This window comes from Falco rusticolus, chromosome 9, assembly GCF_015220075.1.
Source record: "Falco rusticolus isolate bFalRus1 chromosome 9, bFalRus1.pri, whole genome shotgun sequence".
Lineage (NCBI taxonomy): Eukaryota > Metazoa > Chordata > Aves > Falconiformes > Falconidae > Falco > Falco rusticolus.
Window position 1 is genome coordinate 16905065 of NC_051195.1, and position 21370 is coordinate 16926434.

The 21370-nt window shown below is 46.0% G+C and overlaps 1 protein-coding gene across 3 annotated transcripts in view; it reads right to left on the minus strand.

The window, feature by feature from the left end:
* Window positions 1-1695: 1695 nt before the first annotated feature.
* Window positions 1696-21370, minus strand: part of LOC119153480 (probable JmjC domain-containing histone demethylation protein 2C) — a 113012-nt gene continuing 93337 nt past the window's right edge. Inside the window, exons 3-4 of one of the 3 annotated variants that reach the window (XM_037400052.1) lie at window positions 6469-6582; window positions 1696-4672 (exon numbers count right to left, since the gene is read on the minus strand). In XM_037400052.1, the coding sequence (XP_037255949.1) occupies window positions 4607-4672; window positions 6469-6582 (180 nt within the window). In that variant the 3' untranslated portion in view covers window positions 1696-4606. Of the gene's footprint in view, window positions 4673-4698; window positions 4942-6468; window positions 6583-11842; window positions 12196-21370 lie in introns of those variants that run through there. The other 2 variants (XM_037400053.1, XR_005106154.1) reach the window with 2 other exon arrangements.

Below are 21370 nucleotides of genomic sequence, written 5' to 3' on the forward strand. Positions count from 1 at the left end.
AATCTCAGCTTATTCCAGGGACCTCACAACACCCTCCCCTTCCTCCTTGCGCACCTTCCCATAGCCTTCAGCAGTTGCACCTGAACTCCCTCCTACTACCTGGAGGAGCCACACATATTTGTGGCAGCTAAACCACCCACCTGCTGACTGATGGCCTCCCTTCCACACTGCTGATTTCCCTAAGGCTTGTCAGATCTGGAAGAACTCCACTCCTGTATCAAGCCTCGCTGAGAGAAACAGAAAAATTACTAAACCCCTTCATTTCGTAAGAAATCAAGGTAAAACAGAAAGGTACAATTTTATTCCGTGTATTTTGAGATTAACGACAGATAAGGTCCTCAGGGAAGCAGCTCTTTTTCAAAGGCAGGCACAAATACAGGCTTAGGAGAGACAACATACATCTCCCTCTGACTCTACAAAGGAGGGTGCCAATCCCTCCTCCCTCATTCCTCTCTTTGCGAGTACTCTGATGACTCTTCTGTCCCACATGTGTAACTGGGAGCGAGGGATGGTATGAGTCATCTGACCCACTTCTAGCTGGCTACAGCCTTTTGCCTCCCCCCACATTGGATCTGCACACTTAAACATAGATGTGTCGGTAACAAGCTGTTTAGACCATCCCTCTCCACAACGCTGCCAGAGAAGCCAGCTGGACTGCTTATGGGTGGTCCAGACACCAGAGACATGGGAAAGAATAAAGATAGCTCTTAAACACAACGCTGAGAAGAGTTAAAGATGCAGAAAGTTGTGTGCATCTCTGTCGCCCATGGAAGAAACAAAAGCGGGAGGAGAGAAATGACAGCCACGGCGGCCAGCTGGCCAGCACCAGGAGTTCCCGAGCAGCTTCTGTCAACCTCAAAGGGTGGGACCAACCCAAAAGCTCCTGCCTGCCCAGTCAGTGGAGGTACAAGTTTATGGGAAAAGCAATTTTCAGCTGCAGTAGCTATTTTTAAGCCTGAAGTTTAAAGTAAGAGAAGTCTGAAAGAGGAGTGCATGTGTGATTATGGGGTGCTTAAAATACCGACAGAAAAATATTATTTTATCCCCGTTTCAAAATGTTTGAAGAAGTTTTTACGTGCACAAGTCATTACTACACAAGCCCTGCTAACACCATTGGCTTGCTCTTAAGAGCAAACAAGTCATGAAACCCAAAAGCATCCAGGCCTAAAATACCCCACGTCTGCCCATAATAAACAGAAAAGGTGGGTATCGGAGCTGCACAATGCCCTTTTCTCAACCCTTACCTTCATGGCATTCGAAACTTGAATTTCTAATAGATCAAGTAAGATTAATGCAGTATTAGATCCTGAATCCAAGGTACCCACTTCATGATTAGCCAGAAAGTATTACTTCAACAATCTTTAAGGTGTGTTAAGACATTTGACCTGCCAGCCCTCAAATGTGCAATGCACAGTTAGAAAAAGAGCAAAGTACACATGCCTATCACTGTGCATGTAACACCTCCCACAGGGGATTTCTCAGTGCCCTATCTTTACATCTGCAACCTTCAGCACAGAGGTAGACAGGCAAGACCTTACCGTTTTGAAACACTATGGCAACCAGTCTTGTCTTAAAAAAATAGTTGGTCTGAAGGACAATATAAGTAGGGTGGCTTAAAGAGACATTTCGCCACAGAGAAGAACTGAAGTATGTTCTTGATTCCCTCTTGGCAGGGTTTGTTCTTTTTTTTTTTTTTAAACCCAACATGCAGGAGAACTTTTTGAAGGCTGTGTGCACACCCTTCCACTTCCTTCCTTCAGTGGAGAAATACCCTCTTTGCAGGAAGTGTCATGATTGTGAAGGAACTTAATTCAAGTTCTTTGCCCTGTCTCAGCTGTGCACGTTTGTTCCAGTGCTGTGTACGTTTGTTCCTGTGCTGTGTGCCCACAAATCCTTTGGAAATAAATTATCATACATACGTGAAATGTGTATTTATTTTGTGTATGTGTATGGAAATACATAATCTATCACACACCCTGCTCTGCCTGATCCAGACACACAGCTGAAATACACTGATTGCTTGGGCAAAACACAAGTCTTTCTGGCTCTTTCCATAAGCGTATTTTATTATGGAAAAACATGATATAAACCACTTTTTGTTATTCTTTATTTGCTTGTCCAAAGAATAATGCAGTTGACTCCAGCTGCTTCAGCCAGTAACAGCAGAATCACACACTTCAGCCTGATAGTGCCCGTGACGGGTACTGCCAAACACCACCCAGACAAAAACACCACACTGATGAGGTCACACATACCATATGCTCAGCTTTAATGCTTCACATCCCCATCTATAGTCCTTCAAGTAAACTACAACGCTTAAATTAAGGCACAATCAGCTTTGCTCCTGCTTAACTTACTACATGTATCATAACAAATACACACATAGCTGTCACAGGATAGTACAACTATCTTATTACAGAAACTTTTCAGTTCTAATTATTTAGGTCATGCCTGTATTTCTGTAGCCTTACTATAGTTCTGCTTAACGTATTTCAGTAACAAATATATTTGAAAGTGTGTTCATTTTCAATCTATAGCAAGAACCACTATAAAACTCAGTACATGTCAATTTTCACTTTATCACAAAATATACGTGATATATTGGCAATACAAAGTAGAGAAATATTAAGGATCTGACTGTACACATCCCATTTCAAGACTATTTCCTACAGACACTACCCTGACGTAGAAAATGCATGTTGTAAATTTTATCTCTATCATTTCCTGCAAGAAAAGAATTTTCATTTCATTGCTAAGCAAAGTACCATGGCAAACATTCATATCTGCTTTATCCGCAAGATCCCCTTGTTACCACCATAAAAAGAACTACATGACTAAATGGTCTGACCATCCCAGATTAATGAATGAGTCACTCCTGGTCACACACAGGTTTCACGTAGAGAATAATACTGTTTGTATCCTTTACGAAGCAACAAAGATAAAAGCCACCGGAAGCAAGTTGTAGGTTGGTGTTTAAGGCACCACACATACAGAATCCAAAGAACTTTTATGCAAAAGGGCAGGATTCAAAGCATTACACACATAAGGAAAAACAAAAATCACAGAACACATTTAGTTGTAAAGAACAACTTCACTGACAAGGGTAATCCTTGCTATAGAAAACCTTGAGAAGAAACAGAAAAAAAAAATGGAAGACTGCTAGTATAGCACAGCTGCATACCCGACTTTTAATAATGATACTCATCTAGCTCTTATGAAGATTGCTGAATCTCTTAACAATTGAAACATGTTTATTTATGCAAACAGCAGACATGGCATGGGAATTCATGGTTCACGATTCCCCAGCCAGCCCTGCCAAAGTCTCTTTAACTCTTGTTCTTGAAGAACCACTTCTGGTAACAACAGTAATTTAGTTCTTTGCCTACTCCAACTTTGTTCTTCCTGCCAAGACTAAAAGGATGCCAAGTGTGCTGTTTTCTTTGCCTTGAGCAGTTGTCACCTTTAAACTGGACAGGCATCACCTTATTCATGAATCCCTTTAGCCCAATAGTTATGTTAAATGGCACTGCGGTTTTTGATCAGAACTGATCTGAAGCGAATGCATACCAATTGCCCATCTGCTGCCCATTACTAGGTATTACACATATACACAACGATGGGAAAAATTACTCAGTAGTTAAGAACTGTATCTGAAGTGAAATGGAGTCTTCCCAACAGATTTGAACTTTTGTTTGTTTTGGCAGAAAGGTACTGGAATTTTAGGCACTAACAGCAAAATGCAATAAAAAAGTGTTTAGATCGCCATGGTCTCCAAAGACTTCATATTGAAAATGTGCAGCCATGAGAGCTTAAAACCAAAACCTAAACACAATTAGAATGACTCAAAGTTAACTCATCTCTGCAAGAATGGTTCCTCAGTTCTGTCTTCTGCTCATAAGCAGGTTAATAGTATTCCAAACCAGACAAGGGAACAAAAAGGCCCTTTTTTTCTTTTTAGAAAAGCAGATCTTCACAGAAAGTTTGCCGAAGATTTATCTAGGACCTGTTTTCATGGCAAAGAAAAGGAAGGCCTTCCAGAAAAAAGGTACAAGTAAAAACTACTTTAATTAAAGTAACTGAAGGCTAGGAATGTGATTTCCAGCATTAACAAAAGATAATAAGCAAAACTAATAGAAACAGTCCTCCCACTTTGGGCGTCTTTCAGGAGAGAATAGTCTCATAATGATCAAGTTAATATTTGTGTCTAACACACTGCTGGGTACATAATTCAGTTAGCACATTTTAAAAAAGTTTCTGTTCTCCTAAAGACATTACCATTCAGTAAGGCTCTTATCTGTACCATTTACTCTTAAAACTTGGCATTGAAACATTGCTAGCCCCAGACATTTCTAAAGTAACTTCTAAAACTTCCTAATAACCATCCAAATAAAGAAATCTTTGCAGCACTCATCAGTGAGCTCAATGTTATTTTGTGTTTCTGCATTCAGTATCTGAGCACTATCCAGTTTAGATGCAGATTCTTTATGCCTAGGCACTTAAATGAAATCTCCATCAGAAACCTTCTTGTAATGTTAAAACAATTTAGCCATCTCTTGTCACCGAACTACATATGACTGATGCAGATCAGTAGCCTCCGTCTCAGGCCTCAATAGGTAGCCATTTGCTCCACGACAAGGGAGAAACAACCACGCCTCTCACAGAGAGCTGTCCTCTACAAGTCAAAAAAGGAGGTCAAGAGTCAAGGAGACCAAGCTTGTATCTAGAACTATTTTTCACAAGCTACTGCTTTGTACCAGTTTTTGGTCAACATCTCTATTAAAACTGAAGTTGCTAATGCTGTTGATTACAGTATTACCTACCAAGATATTATAAAACCAGCTGTTCATGTGACACATTTTCAAAAGTGACACCTTCAATTTGTATGTTCTTTTCCAAATTAAGGTGCTTCTGTGTCAGTCAATACTCCTTGAAGCGAAGGACCTAAAATGCATACAGCATCACTATGTTACTGCCAGCCAGACCTGGCAACAGGACCGTTTTACAAAAGGCAGTCCTTCTCGTATATTCAATTTGTTTTGCTCAGCTCATCTTGTAAGAAATGATCCACTGCCAAAAAGAGACTGATTACTGTTACTGGAATGAACGTTATCAGAGACATGATCTTGATAGATTTCAGGCAAAGGACAGACACTAGCACGAGTATTTGCTTTGTAAAATGAATCTGGAAGATTGCGGCTGGACTCTGAGGGTGAATTTACACTTCACAGCTCAGCTGATTTAAGAGGTCGCTGCTGCCAAGGAGGATATCCCACTCTGCGTTGCGTCATCCTGACCCCCTCCCTAGAGAAAGCCACAGCACTCGCTGCACCCTGGGCTAATCCAGCTCAGCTCACTAACATCACAAGCTTTTTTTCCTTCCTCCTCCTGTTTTTGAGGATCAAGGTTGTGCTGCTTTTAGAAGCCTGAAGACGCCAGCACAGGGTCTGATAGTGGCACTGTCCTCTGCGGCACAGCCAAGCTGTTCGAGCAGCTCGAGTCGTAACACGTAACCTCACCCCAACAAGAAGCATTGAACTCGTTTGGCTTCCCCACCGCAGACATACAAAAGCACCAGCCCCTTCCACAAACTGACCCACCCTCTCTCCTTTCCCCAGGAGTCTCTCTCAGTAACTTCTCTTTTTCTAGCCCTGTATTTGGTACTGGGGGGGGAGGACGGACGTCTTTGGTGAAGCAGGAGGGAAGAAGGGGTGTCAGGACACAATTATATAGCATTTATTCAGGGCCATCTGTTATTCCAAGTCTCAAAATACTATTTCTGTATCACCGCAGTGTACCATCCTAGCCGTAAGAAAGAATCTATGGCTACTCTAATTGCAATCAGTTCAGTACGAGTTGAGGTTCCAAATGTTTTTCAATTTGTCACATAAGAGATTTTTAGACCTTCTTCTAAGGGAAGGGGGGATGACTGCTTCTCGTGTTCTTTAAATGCACACACATTAATATATTAATGTGCTTCTAATTAATGAAGGAGGCATTAAAACCAAGGACACTGGAAATCCTAGCAGGCTTAGAAACACTAGCAACTGCTTTTTTTTTTTTTCTTAAAAACTGACAGTTTCTGCTTTTCATTCTCAGAAAACCAGTAAGTCAGGTATCACTGTAGTGCAAATACCTAGAAATGAAAGCCTGGCTTCCAAAGGATGGATACTATCTTTTATCTGCTCCACAATTAATGGTATCGGTTAACCTTTAAAGGGGTCAGGTAGTTTACTTCAAGGTGGTTCAATAATATTAATTGCATAGTACTCCTTGACATGATCAGATTCACTAGAATCAGATACAGTACCCAATATAATCTTTCACAAAATGAGCAACAATCTCTGCCAATCATCAATAGGAAATCATTCCTGTAACACAGAACTTGACTATAAAATGCACTTAACAATAAACACATGGATTTTAACTAAGCTCGAAGGACAGTACTTATACACTAACTAGATTTCTTACCTGATAGGGCTGAAAGGCACTATCTTCAGTTATAAAATCCAGCTGCTTGTCCACAAGGAATTCTACTGCAGTAATTGAATTGTATACACTTTTTCCAACCAAGGGCTTGAATGTCTATTGGGAAAAAAAAAAAAAGAAAAAAAAAAAAAAGAAAAATTAACCAATTAAAAAAAAAAAGCTCAGCACATCAAACCCCCAGGACTGTATAAACACTGACGTAATTCTACCACTAAAACATGTTAAAACAGAGTAGCAATTACTAATTATTCAAGAAAGGAAGATTTTGTGTTTTGTCGTTTTTCCTTTGTGCCATTGCTGGAAAACCAGCTAGAAAAGGGAACTATACCATACGTTCCTCCTTTCCCTCACTGTGCTTGAGCAAGAGTGTTTACCACAGAAGCTCAAAGTACAGGAGCACGATTGTATCTTAAACATACAGCTTAGCACGCAGATCCTCTCCTTCTGCCTGCAGGACTAGCTAGCGCAGTGGTAATTACACTAAGAACGCTGAAGTGGAAACAGACTGCAGACGTGAAAACGCTCCCCCCCTTCCTGTGCTGAAATCGTTCACCTTGCCTCGAGTCAACCATCTCATTTCCCTGCCCATCTCTGCAACTGTTCTGACTCTGCTGCCTGCCACCCCCGCAGCCGCTCCTCCCTGCAGCAACCGGCTGCTCCGGCGCAACGGCTTTGGAAACGACAGCGCCCGGTCCTGGGGCTTTTGCACTGGGGCCAGGAGGTTTCCTGCTTCCTCCCACATGCTGGGGAAGCGGCGAGGGGCCACTCGCCGCTTCCCCAGCATGTGGGAGGAAGCAGGAAACCTCCTGGCCCCGCTGCAGAAAGCAGGCGTGGAGGAAGGGGCACAGGGAAATAACGGGTTGCACGATGCCCCCGTACAATCTTTGCCCCAAAAACACCCTGCCTCATCCAAGCGCAGCGGGATGCAGTAGGCGAGCGGGGAGGGAGCCATGACTTCAGTGGGTCTCCGCCGAGAGGGGGACAAGCTGGCGGTCCCCTTCCCTGCTGGCTGGGTTTCCTGAAGAGAAGCGCAAGGAGAGCGTGACTGAGCGGGGATGTACTGCGAGGGGATGAGTCAGGTGAAAAGGAAATCCCAGCGGATGGGGGGGGAGAGAAAATGCTGCTCTGAAGACAGACAGGAACTGCAAGAGGAAGGCACGGGTGAACAAAAGAAGTGACCAGCAGAAAGAACATGCAGGATACAAGGGGGAAAAAAAAATACGGGGAGACAAGAAAAAAAAAAATATAGAGGAAAGTTATTCTACAGGACAAAAAAAAAAAAGTAACGAGGGAAAACAGGAAAAGAAGAAAGCCCTTTGAGACAGATTCTAAATTTAAAATGCAGGATGAAAAGACAAAGAGGAGAAACAAGGGCAGGTCAAACCACATGAAGCGTTGTGCAAATGCTACACCAACATCTGTGAGATGCCGCTATCGCAACAGGACATCACTAGCTCACATGCCAACACCCCACAGCAAAAGACCCCCAGTACTTACAAGGAGAGGGCAGGATCACTGCTGCCTATTTACAGATGGGGAAGCTGATGCAGGAAGCAATCCCCTAACTTGACAAAAGCCACCTAAGCAGGGCAGCAGCAGAGTCAGTGACCTGCCCTCAGCCAGTATGCAGGCAGCTCATAAGAGATGCACTCAAGGTTTTATCAGACTTCATTACCTACTTTACAAAGGTGTTGCCTTGCGATTAGGCTAAATATAACTCAAGTCTCTCTGGAGCTTCAGCTTTGGCACTTACTAAACAAATGAGAGAATACTTCACTGGAGATACATAATACTTTATAATAAATATATCCAAGCCCACAAATACTCAGATTTAATGCCATGCATTCCTTTACCATTTTATTTCAGGTTTCACTTCAGCTGTTACCTTTCCTCATGCAAGCAAGAAAAAAAACCCAACAACCTATCAGCCAGTCAGCCATCTCAACAGGGTAACTAGATTAAAGGGCTGGAGGGTCAGGATAATATGATAATATGCTAACTGCAGAGTCTGAATAGTAAATAATTATTTAACCTCTAATAGTTAAGAAAGGGCCTTTGCTCTTGCATCACTTCTCTATAATGGATCCTGTATTGCTAATGGTTTGAGTTAAGAGAGGGTGGAGTTCACGTCATGAAATTACAAAGCACTGAGTGTATAAACTCACAAGCGGACAAACTTTTGTTTTAAAAAGTCAACGTTGTAGTCTTTCAGTTCTTAATTCACCCCTGCATCTTTGTGTACACTGTTCTACTTCTTCCGCGCTGGCTCCTTTCTAACTTTCTGTGCAATAGCTTTCAGGTCAAGAAACGTGTTTCCGACTACAAACAACAGGATATACCACATCATTAGCTGAAACGAAACAGTGTGGAATGCGGCTTGCAGTTATCATTCAGGATTCAGACAACACTACAGATTAAGGTATGTGTGAGCCACCAGTTTATCTTACTGCTGGTATTAAAAGAACCAGTTCCAAATATAGATCTGCGAGCGTGATTATTCTGAGAAGAGAAACGTAATGCCTTCTCACTTGCTTTCATAGATCTAAGCCTCTAGACAGGCCAACGCCCCCAAAACACGCATGTGGAAGATGCAGGCTATCCCACAAGCACAGAGCAAAAATATGTAAATAAATAAAGCAAAACTACGCCATGTCATACACCGCCTCATACACGGATGGCTGCTCAGTTGCATACAACTTGAGATTTTTTTCCAGACACTATCAGAAAAAAACCCCAACATTCCCACTATCAAGCAACAAAACCCCACCCTTTAATACAAGGAGGCCTTCCTAGGAAAGCAAAGTCCAGACGCCGTCAGCTCCAAGAGACAGGCAAGGCCACCAAGGAGATATCCAAACCAGGGTGGGTTAGGGATTTGAAAAATCTTAAGATGGAAGACATAACCAAGCTTCGCATCACATACACACAAAGAAAAACAGACTAAGAGCACAGCAGGCAAGAGTCAGCTACTATAGGCAAGCATGTGAGGCATGTAACAACATGAAAATGGATGTAAGAAGGTCCAACAAGCTCCTTGCAGACTTTCAGAGGAAGACGCTCCCTTCTTCCATTTTGAAAGTGGAGGGCAACGCTAGGGAGAATCAAGCGTACTGGCTGAAACCAGGAAAAACTGAACCTCCTCAAGCAAATATCTCACTTTCAAACTTGCATAAAGCTTCATTTTACCATCTACATTAACCCAACTCCCCAAGGACTACAATTAAGCAAAGGACTCAGGCATTCAACCTTAAGTGTCATCTGACTTCAGCACTCTTCCAGATGGCTGCTTGAAAAAAAAAAAAAATCCCACTTTTTTTCCACCAAATTTCCCTGCTTGGCCAAAGGGAACATAAACATACACATACGTTGGTTGCTTTGCTACCAAGTTCCCCGATACCAAAAATAAAATACATTTCTTACTCCGCCCCCGCCTCTATCTCCCCATGATTTTCCCCAGCTCATGCAAGAAATATCCTCCCTATGGGAGGCATCTGGCACAGCGCTGAGACTGCAAAGAGAAGTTGGCTTTGTACCTTCCGGAAATCCAAGCAAAATTTTTCAGAAAATATTAAGTACCATCACTTCACAGCAAACAACCTCAAAACTACTCGACGGCATTCACCAAATACTCGTGAACACAGTGGATTACTCACAGACTGCTTTTTCTAACGCCCAGTAACACAACTCATCTATTTATTTATCGTTTCAACCCCCCCCCATGGCAACCACAGGCCCTGCTTTCCCCATGAAGCAGTACCCAGCAAGCGCACGGTGCATTTTTACCTCTCCCTAATGCAATTAAGCAGCTGGAGACGTGGTGAGCCGCCCCACCATGTGAGCAGGCAGTTCCCTGGCACCGGCCGGAGCTCCGGGAGCCGCCGCACCTCGGCTGCGAGCTGCTGACTGCCGGCTGCTGCAGCCGCGGCGCTGCCAGGCTGTGACACCCCGAAGGCTCATTGCAGCAAACGCTCGGGTTACAGCTGAGCTCGCAGCTGCTGCCCGGCTCAGCCCGCACGTACTACTGCCTCATGCGCCTCACTGGAGCTCGCAGCCTGCCTCGCCGGCCACCCTGCGCCTCAAGCCTGCTCCCCGCACCACAAAAGCACATTTTCCTATGCACATGAACTGCGTTTGCCTTCCCTCCCCCACCCCCAATCTCTCCGGAGAAATTCATACCGTAAGGAGAGCAGCTTTTCATAAGCTAAGGATATAGCCAAGGAAGCTATCCTTGAACTAAAACCTGTAACGTTTTACGGGTTTTCCTCTTCAAACCACCAAAATTGAAAAGATCACGTAAACTTATTTATACGTGCTATTCAGCAAACTTTCCCACATACTGTTCTTCAGCCTCGCTGTTTAGTCTGCAATAGCGCAAACACTGGCACCTTTTCATTATGACACTTAATCATTCAAAATAGCTGTAGCTCTCTTCCAAGGCCCGGTTGTTGCCATGGTTTGTACTCAAAGGCAGAATTACCGAGTGGAAAAGAGCACAAGATAAATAAAGCAGATCTGACATAAAAATCGCGCATCGAGTTTTCCCATTCGCAGACTATTCCGCCTGCATTCCCTGCGGAAGGGCCCGTTTCCAGTCACGGCGTTACTGCGGGCGGGACTCGGCCCTTCCCCGGCGGGGGTGTCGGAGCCCGCCAGCGGGGGAAGGCACCGGCGGGCCCGCCGCAGGCAGCCCCGCCAGCCGGGCCCCTGCCCCGCCGAGACAGCCGGGGTGCCGCATGGCACGTTACCGCGGCTGTTCCGTAACGGCGGGGTTCCCCACCACGACGGCCGGGCGAGCCCTTCAAGTTCAGCAGCCGGCCGCACCGGCGGGAATTCAACCTCGCTCACGGAATAAAATACCAAAAACCCACCCCACACCTCGGTTCCTCCAACTGCGCTCTCCCCGCTCCTGGGAAGGGCGCGGGCCGCCCCTGCGCCGCTCCCCCGGGGCAGGGAGGTGCCCGGTACTTACAGTGTCTCCGGCCCGGCCCGGGGGCGCAAGGCCCGCACCGCCCCCCCCCCGCCGGGCCGCGCACAAAGCCGCCGCCAGCCGCGTGCCGCGCCCGCCCCCGCGCCCGCCAGAGCCCGCCCGTCACGTGCGCCGCCCCGCACACCGCGGGGCCGGGGGGGGAACACGGACACACGGCAGCGCCGCGGGGCCGGGGGCGCGCCCCGCTCCGCCCCAGCACCCGGCAGGGCAAACAAAGACGCGCGGGCGCCCCTCAGAAAGTTAAGATGTCCGCGGGTGGGGGTGTCCCGCGGAGGCGGCCGCCGCCTCCCTTCAATGACCGCGGCGGATGCTCACACACGCCCCGCACCCCGGGACCCCGGCCGGCGCCCCCCGCCCGTCGGTACGCACCTCGCTGGGCGGCCCGGCCCGCGGGACCTCCGCGCCCGCCTCCGCCTTTGAACTCACAAGGAAAATGGTTCTCGCCGCGCCGCTTCCGGGTCGGGCCGGGCAGCCGCGCCGGGGGCGGGGAGGGCGGGGGCCGGGGGAGGAGGCGGCGGCGGCGGCGAGGAGGAGGAAGAGGGGGGCGCGCCGCCCGCCCTTTGTGGGGCTAGCGCGCAGCTGGGGCCCGCCGCGGAGGTCCCGGCGCGTCCCCGCTGCTGGGTCATGGCGCGCTGCCGCCGCCGCCAGCGCTTACATAAGGACGGGCGCGCCGAGCGGCGGGGCCGGCCATGGCGGCGCTGTGCCGGGCGGGGAGGAGCGGAGCCGAGCCAAGCCGCGCCGCGCCCGCCGGGAGCCGAGCGAGGGGAGCACGCCGGCGGGAAGGGGGCGGCCGCTCGGCGAGCGCGGCCCGCGGGGGCGGGGAGGCGGCCACGTCCCGCGGGGGCGGAGCCGGAGGGCCACGTGTGGCAGCGGCCCGGGAGCGGGGCCGGGGCGGCCGGGGGCCCAGAGCTTCCCACCGGCGCGGGGGCCCGCCCGGTGCACGCCACACCTCGGCACCCCGCAAAACCCGCAGCCTGGCTCACGGCCTAAGTCATTCCCCCGCCCCCGCGTCTGTCCGGAGGGTGCCCTCCCCCCCTCGCGCAGGTGGGCTTGGTTTAGAGGCAGCAGCGCTGCGGTGCTGGCCGCGTCCCCCCGCAAAGGCGAGGGAAGGGAAGGGCGGGTCAGGCATGAGCTCAGGGCCTGACTCGGGTCCAGCCGCAGCCGGAGCAGGGGCAGCGCTGGGCCGGGCCTGCCCGCGGGCCCAAGCCGCCCTGGCCAGCCCCCAGCGCTGCAAAACGCTCCCCAGCACGGCCTTCTGATCTTCAGCATACAACCGATTTTTCTCCTTGATGGACACTAAAAAACAAAGCATGTTCTCCCACTGTTGAACAGAAGTTAATGGCACTAGCCAACTAGTTGTTTACAGTTTTACATCAAAACATCAATCCACCTAAGTAACAGTCCAGGGGAAAAAAGTGCACAGTGCACCATCTAATGAGACAATGGTTTCCAAACAGAAATTTAGCGATAACGCCTGTTGTGCATTCCTTGAGTCTAGTTCACATACACAAGTGTGGATATAAAAAAAGAAGAAAAAAAAAAAGGAAAAAACAAATCACAAGGGAGGTTGCAATAGAGGCATTTATTTCCTCCAAACCCTTTAAACATAAACAGCTGTACATTTTTTAACTTCATGGAAAAAATACAAAGCACATAGTTTGCCAAGAAAGTATGAGAATAATGGGAAATCAATGCATGACTACGCCTCTGTTCTCATGTTGAATTATTCTAAATGATGTAAGGTTAAATGTGTATTCAAATGCTATAAAACATTGAGCTACGAAATAATAAAATACTGAAGTACAGTTAAAAATTTAAGTTGAACTGGAAGGCACTCTACCCACCACACACTCCAGCAACTGGATTTCTTCCATGACAGCTGTGATGCCGCACGCACACAAGCAGGGCAGGAACCACACTACCTGCACACCACCTTTGTGTGCCACCCAGCCTACGCTCAAACCACGTAACTGCAACGCTGGATTTTGCTTTGAAGGGATGCTGGCAGAGGTGGTTTACTGCATTGATTTTCCCTTTTAAGTGGTCTTCCTGCCCGACAGCCCAAGGCAGCTGAGCAGCCTTATATGGCTGCAAGGCTGAGAGGATGCAGCGGTGCCCTCAGCAGCCTCCATCTATTCCTGACCACCCAGGCCAGACAGTTGCTCCTCTCATCCCCAGCGTCCCTGTCACAGTCCCTCACCAGACTCGCTTGCCTTCGAGCTTGCTGCCTTCAACTGCCAACAGAGCATGGGGCTCTCCGACCCCTTCTGCTCCCCCAAAACACAACCCCTACCCCAGCCAGGCCACAGCGGGACTGCACTTCCCCAATCTCCAGAGAAAAAAAATTAAAATGAAACATCTCAGTAACGCCACTTTGACCTAATTTCTTTCCAATTCTTTCTTCTCCACCCCCCCTGCACTGTGGTAGGGAGAAATAATTCATCAGCCACTTTCACTGGTACCTAGACATGTCGTGCAGTAGCAGACTAAAATGCATCCTTGCTCCACATTCGGGGCCGCAGTCTGTACTGCCTCTGCCCCTTTGGTGCAAGAAGCATGCCCCTTCTCTGCCACCAAACAGCAACAGGACAGCTTGTCAAGTGAGTGGGCCAGCTTTTCACAGACTTGGTTCTACAGGGGCTTCACCATCTCTAAAAAAAACCAATATAACGTGACCTGTCAGTAATAGCTGACAAGGAAATACCCTGAGCTCAGATTTTGTCAAGTAGTCAAGAAAAAGTATTTTTTCCAAACTTAATTCTGTACTTGTCTGATCTCCAATTTAAGTTTTAAAGCACATTTTAGATTACCTCCAACAAGTACTGAACGTCCCAAAGGCATACTACTGCTACCACCACCAAATTTGTGCCTCTCTCATACGAGGGTTTCAGGGGTTTGTTTTACCATTTCTCTAAAGTAAGAGTCCAAACACTAATAGTTATTTCAGGAAGGGCAAACAAATGAATTACGCCTATTACAGAGTACAACATACTTCATGCTACTATTAAACTAATGGCACTGTGATAGCTGTGTGGTATGTAGTGCAACTGCCAAAGCAGGCAATCCTTAATAACATCCAAGACAGACACTGTTAAAATACAAATCACAAGACTGTCTGGAGGATGGGCAAGTTTGCCCATGTGGACAAAGCTTTATTAATAGACTGCAACTTAGTAACAATGAATATTAATACCCAGTGCAGCACCACCTATTCCATTACCACAGAGGGATTTTGCTAAAGATTCTCAAGTGGCACCAGCTATGGAATATTAACCCCGCAACTCTATTTCTGAGCGTTTCACTTAAAGGCGATCTTGGTGAAAATTCACTAAGCGGGAAAACACCTTTTGAGAGTCTAAAAGTAATAATGAAGTTGCTACTGGTGTAGCGGCTAATGTTAAGTACACTAAAGCAACATACGACATTTACATCATTTACAGCTTACTAAATTTACCGCAATGTATGTGTGGATACTTAACAAAACACAGATCTGCCATGTGAAGGCAACAACACTGATTTTTAAACAAGAATTTTAAAAATTAGTGTCTTCAAGCATCCCAAAGTCTGTGGAAAATATTCCTATCCAAGCTTGGTTATGACATTTGCAAAATACAACACTTTAGAGCAGCTTACTAATTGTCACATTATTTTAGCACAGTTTCCAACTACTGTTTGCTTCGCCTCACAATTGGGCCTGAACTCTGTTGAACAAGCCATACTATAAGCTTGCAGAACAGAGCTGCCTTTGTTCTTTGGCACTGCCAGTCCCCTATGGAATCAGGCAGCACAGTGAACTGCACTCGGCAAACAATCCCTGACCTTCAATTACTGTCTTGGCTCGTTGCCACAGGATACATGTATTACTGGTAACACAGTGTGCCCTATTTTGCAGATAATCACTAGAACTACAGATAATCATGAAAATCGATGGCAAAACGCAAATGTTCCCTTCCTAAAGCCACAGCTGTAACTTCAAGTATGGCAAAGTGTTCCTCTGGCATTCCACAGCAGCACCCACCAGACACCCTCGGCTCAGGCTCAGGCCATGCACACCAGGATGCGGTACCGCAGGTTTTGTATTTTTAGAGACGCATGAAAAATTCCAGGTGGCATATGGCTTCGCCTTCCTCTGCTGGAGGTTTTCAGTTTGCTTTTTGTTTGCTTGGAGGCGGAAGGCACGCCGGGTTGTGCTGGCACGGTTTTGCAAGAGCTGCTCTTTTTTTTTTTTTTTTTTAATTTCCTTTCCCCCCTCCCTTTTAAAACCCCTGGCAGGTTTTCCACTCGAGCGCCCAGACACAGGCGGCGTTTGCTGAGCGGCCGGTGCCCGAGCGGTGCGGGCAGCGCCGCCCCCCGCCGCCCATTGTGGCCGGGGCGGCAGCAGCTGCAGCGCGGGCAGCCAGCGCCCGGGCCGGGGGGCACTGCGCGCCCCGCGCTGCCAGCAACGCCGCAACGACACGGGGGACCCAAGCACAGGCGGGGGGTGCTGCTGCAGCCTTCCCGAGGGCAGTAACCCCTTCAACTGCAAACCACACCGAGAAACCCGCCGGTGCCGTGCTGCTGGCCAGGGAAAAGCACGTGGAGAATACTGCGAATGAGTTAGTATTTAAACTTTAAAACAAATGAAAATTATTCAAATCGGCCTTCATTTAAATTAGCGCTTCTGTACTTATCTTCTTCCTCTCTGTGCTGCCCTGCATTTGCTTAGCAAGCAGAACGGTTCTATGGCAATACTCTGGCAGAAACCATCCAGCGTAAGGGCAGAGCTACGGTCCGTCTCATGTTAGTGGAGAAATTAACTTTCTGATTATGTATTTGTGCACAGAGTTCAAACGGTGTACTTAAATGCAGAAACCGAAGTCCAAAGGAGGAATAACGTGTGAGAAATAATCATCACTACTGAGGCTGCAGCACAGCAAACAGACTAACTGGCATTTAGGCCCCAGTTCATTTGGCAAATGCTTCATGTAAATTCTCCTTTTTGGTTACGGAGATGGACAGATCTCACCTGGAGACATCCAGACATGCAAAAACTTCACCAGACTATCTTTAATAATTTTCCAAAATTGAGAAGCTGAGGACAATAGCGCACATGGAGGAAACATGAGCAACTACCGTTAATACACTGGTGTTACCAGTGCCAACTGATCTTACAGTGTATTTCACATTAATCAGATTTAAAATATGTTTTCTATCTTCACAATATTTTTCGATCAACTTGCAAAATAACTTTTATCCTTCCCTGGGCAAGCACCATGGAGTTTAATGCTGCATGCATCAACATGACTCTGCAATTTTCCCCATTACTTCACCTCCATCTACTTCATCATACCAGTACTGTAATTGCAGCTCTGGGAATACACTCTGTTAGTAAACTTGCGCTATTTTTGTGGCTGAATTGGTGTCCCTGCTGCAACAGGAGACCAATAATCTTGGTAAAAAAAACACCAGAAGTATGGCATTAAAAAAAAAAAAATTCATCACTGCAGGCAATAGTATTGCATGAGTTTTCTTACTTGCTGCAGTTTGCTGCCAGTGTTTAAATGATCTGCAAACTTCAGAAACTACAGATTTTGACTGTTGGCAAATAATTTCAGATTAAGTTGCCTTCATTTCTCCTGTTACAAAACCCCAATCCTTCATACAAATTCAACTCATTCATTCAGGTCTAAGCTACACAAGTAGCATTTTTCATAATTGCTGCCCCTAGTTTCTTTTCTTCCTAGCCCATTCTACACCCTCCCCTAATTCAGTTTCTGCTAGCAGCCTGTCACTGGCATTTTTCTCTCTACCTAGCCTCTGCAGTATGCCACTTACAGATACAAATCCTTATACTTAGAACCTACAGAACAGCGCTCTAATTCCAGATTTATGTTCAAAGACAAAATACTGAGCAGTCTCTCAGGCATCCCTGTGTGAATGTCTGTCATCTCAAGCCCAGGACTGCTGTAAAAAACATCTGTTTTCCTATGCCCTTTCCCTTCATTAGCTTAGCAAAAATGCTGTGACCCTGCCACTCACTCAAATTCAGTAACATCAATGTAATCTTTAAGTGTGACCTGGTTTCTCTCACTTCTGGGTCCAGGTTACACTGAACTCCTGCAGATATTTCTTATAAAGCCTGTAACACACATGTTTTACTACCCATCCCCATAGTTCAGAGCACCAGCCTGCAGTCATCCTTCATTTTGATTACTGAAGCCTCCTTTCCTCTGGCCTTAATAAATGCATACATGTTCAGATCCATTCAAAATGCCATCATGAACACCTCCAGCCCATCACACCCACTCTTGCACTCCTTACCCCAGCAGTCCCATCACATCAAACTGCACTTTCAGTAACAGCATCTCCCAAATCCTGCTGTTGCTTATTTACCAATTTCAGGAACGGCTTACTGGCAACACTTGCAAAGCTGAATCACTGACATCTTTCCATTTTCTCCTTTAAACTCTGCTTTGCTGTACTGACCTCTGAAACCTTGACAAGGGCTTGGCCACTGCTTTATAGAAGCCTCATCTTCCCTCATCAGCAATGCCTCCTATTTCCCATCTGCCTGTCTCTGTGTGTCATCTGCCCTTGACTTACTCTCAGATTTTAAGTCCATGGAGAAAGGAAACGCTTTCATTCTGCGTTTGTTCTACAACTCGTTACACAATGAAATCCTCGATTTTCATACGAGTTCCCAAGTGTCATGGTAATGTGCCACAACAGTCATTAACCTTGGGACTCGATTCTGTCTTCCACAAAGCAAGCACAACAGCTTGAAGATCACAATGTTCTTACCCATACTCTTTCTGCAATATTCATCAAACCCTTTTTAACTTGGGTGCCATCCACATTTTTCAGTATTCATGCTTCTCCAGCCTTCTTGCTTCCCTCACCATAATGCCAAACTCCCTCCAACTCATTTCCTGGCTTTATTCTCTCCTTCCAACCCGATCGTCAACATTCACAATGTTATTGCATCCTTTTCTCCCTGAACTTACTGGATGTAACATGCATTTACCCAGCCTCCTTCCAGCCTCACCTCCAGAAAAACAACTTTGAGAACATCAGTTTTGGGCTTCTTACATCCACTGAATTGCTGCTCTTCTGATTCAGCATCCAGCACTGCCTCCCTCTCATACCAACTGAAGTCCATTACAGAACAGGCCTCCACCTTTCACCCTCCTACCACTTCCTGCCCCTCTCGTGCTACATTCCCAATCGCTCTCTGAAGCACCTCTCACTTCCTGAGAGTCACACAGATCCTGAGAGTCACCAGATAAAAACTCTGGTTTTATTCCCCAGAGCTTAAAATACCTGCCTCACCTTTTTTCATCTCACCCCCCTACATCCTTGTCCACTTTGATTTCCAGAGTGCTATTTTCCCCCCAAATTCTGCCATTTTTTCAGTTGTTCTGTCCTACCATTCCCCCTCTATTTATCTTATTCACCAGCTTAAGTCAGCTTCCTGTCTCTTAAATGGGCCGTATTTTATTTTGCATTCTTTAATTTGCTCTATTTGTTCTTCTCCAAAACAACTCGGGTGCATCCTCACCACAGAAAGCTCAGCTTCCCACTGTAGTTTGGGCTTCCCGACTGCTCAGGCTGCTGGCAGGCCCTTTGGTCCAAGGCCACCTCCTGGCAACAAGCCACTGGCTCCATCAGAGGCAAAACGGGGTGCGGTTCTGAGGGAGCCTCACTCCAGGCATCACTTCCTCCATTACGGCAGTGGTGAGAATGCACCCCTGCTGGTATTTTCCATTCTCACATCCTACGACAGTATCCAAGCCACTCTTGTAATACGAAATGCTCCCCATGCGCCTGACGCCACACCCAGGGCATGCAACATATTCTTGACATCATGCTATAAAATGGTCACTTGAGTAGGCTGTAACAACTCAGTTGGAATTGCCTCTTGAGTGGGGGTGAAACTGCCTCTTGAAACACTGCTGGGATCAGCAGAAAAAGATAAGTTAAATAGGAGCTCCTGTCTGGAGCTATCTGGAACAACAGAAGCCTCAAAACCATACAAAAAGGTGAAGTATAAAAACCTTGGAAAAAATATCAAGAAGCGAGAGCAGTATTTTAGAGGAACACATCCTGTAGAAGCTGAAAGATGGCAATACCTGCTTCAGATTATCGTACGAATAAAGTTGTTACACACGAATTTGGATTCCATTTCTGAGAAGCAAAAGACTCATCAAGGCCATTCCTCCAGTCTTTACATTTACTCCCTTTCACTGACAGCAGTGTATTTCCCCGTTTGTCAGGAGGCATAAGAGCTGTAGAATAGGTACATTCAGTTTGCAATATATTCAGAAGTGGGGGGGGTGTGTGTGTTGCTGAATAGTTAAAAGGCTACAACATCTATTCTTTCTTCCTTCCCTACTTCCACAATGTCTCAAAAAAACCAGGAACTCCATTTGCCAGTTTTGCAGGCTTTCTATCTGGCTACCTATGGATTCCCTTAATCGGGAAAGGCCACTCAGGGCAGGAGAGGATTACTCATTTTGGATTCAGTGCCTCTGTGCTCTCTTAGTCCCAGCTTGTTGGGAGTAAGGTTGTACTTTGACATTTCTCAGTGTTTTGCGATACATCCTTTTTATATCCTAAACACATACACTTTAAGCATAAGAGTATCTTATCTTAAAAGTAGCATTTTCATATTTACAAACACTAAGACTTTAATATTAAAGTAACATCGATGCACTGTGTTTTAATTATCTTTGTGAAAAGCTTCATATCACCAAGACAACATGCTAGTATATACTCCTCAAAAATATCAGACTGTTCACCTCACCTTTGTGTGTCATGTAAGCACCGAGAGATACAATCTAGTTTCAGAGTATATACAGAAATACCTTTTAACCTTCTTGAGCAATCTGTTTTCCTGCTATGATTGTTTTATAATCATACTGTGACTTTGTCAGATTTCCTACACAGAGACAGTTGCTAATACACTGGTTCAGTTCCCGACTCTATAGTGAAAAAGGTTTGGGAGAGCTTCTCAAAGACAAAAAACCTTATAGGCATAAACCACTAAGAAGTCGAGGTTAAAAGTTTACACTTGATAATAAAAAGTCTGATGGAACAGACGGGGCTTTAGTCAATATATCCCAGCATCAGGATAATGCTGAAATAATGATGAAACACCATCAGTCTATCTAGTAAACAAATTAAAAAATAACCTAGATATCATAATGGATTCCCTCCCCCCAGTGTTATTTTTAGATTCTCGCATCTGCCCTCCTACACGCTTGTCCAGTAGCAACCTTGATGGACAAATGCTTTTTTTTTTTTTCCTTTCAGGAAAACGCAGTACAGATGGTGCTGAAAGTATTTCTCTCTGAGATAACAAGTTTTCTGCTTTTTATAAATTCACTCATCTTCAAACTGTGACAGCTGTGAGTTTGAAGATAAAATCAAAATGATCCAGATCTTGTTCATCTCCTTTCTCTAGGGTCCCTGAAAGGTCACACAAATACATCTCACTTAGAAGTTTCCCACTAAATGTGAAATGCATTTCTTCTCCAAGTTCAAACTTACTGGCATGTTAGAAAGAAGCAATGTACCCTGCTGCTTTTTTTTCAGATTTGTGTCTCAGGTCTGTATTGTGAGTTCAGGATCTTCTAGATCCATTTGTATGGTATATCAGACAGTATTTACCTCAAAGATCTATTTATAGCACTCATTACATTGCCTCATCCCTCCCCTGCTAGCGCACATGACAAGGTTACTAGCCTACATTATCCACTTTCACTTAGTCTCTCAGAGTAAGACTGTACTTCTACACCCTGGTTATCTTAATCATCCTCTCCCTGTATCCTGTTCAGTTTATCTATATTCTCCAGCATAGCTGACCAGAATTACGTACATTAGTTTAAAAGGACTCCCGAGGGCAGCTGCACGGGGATG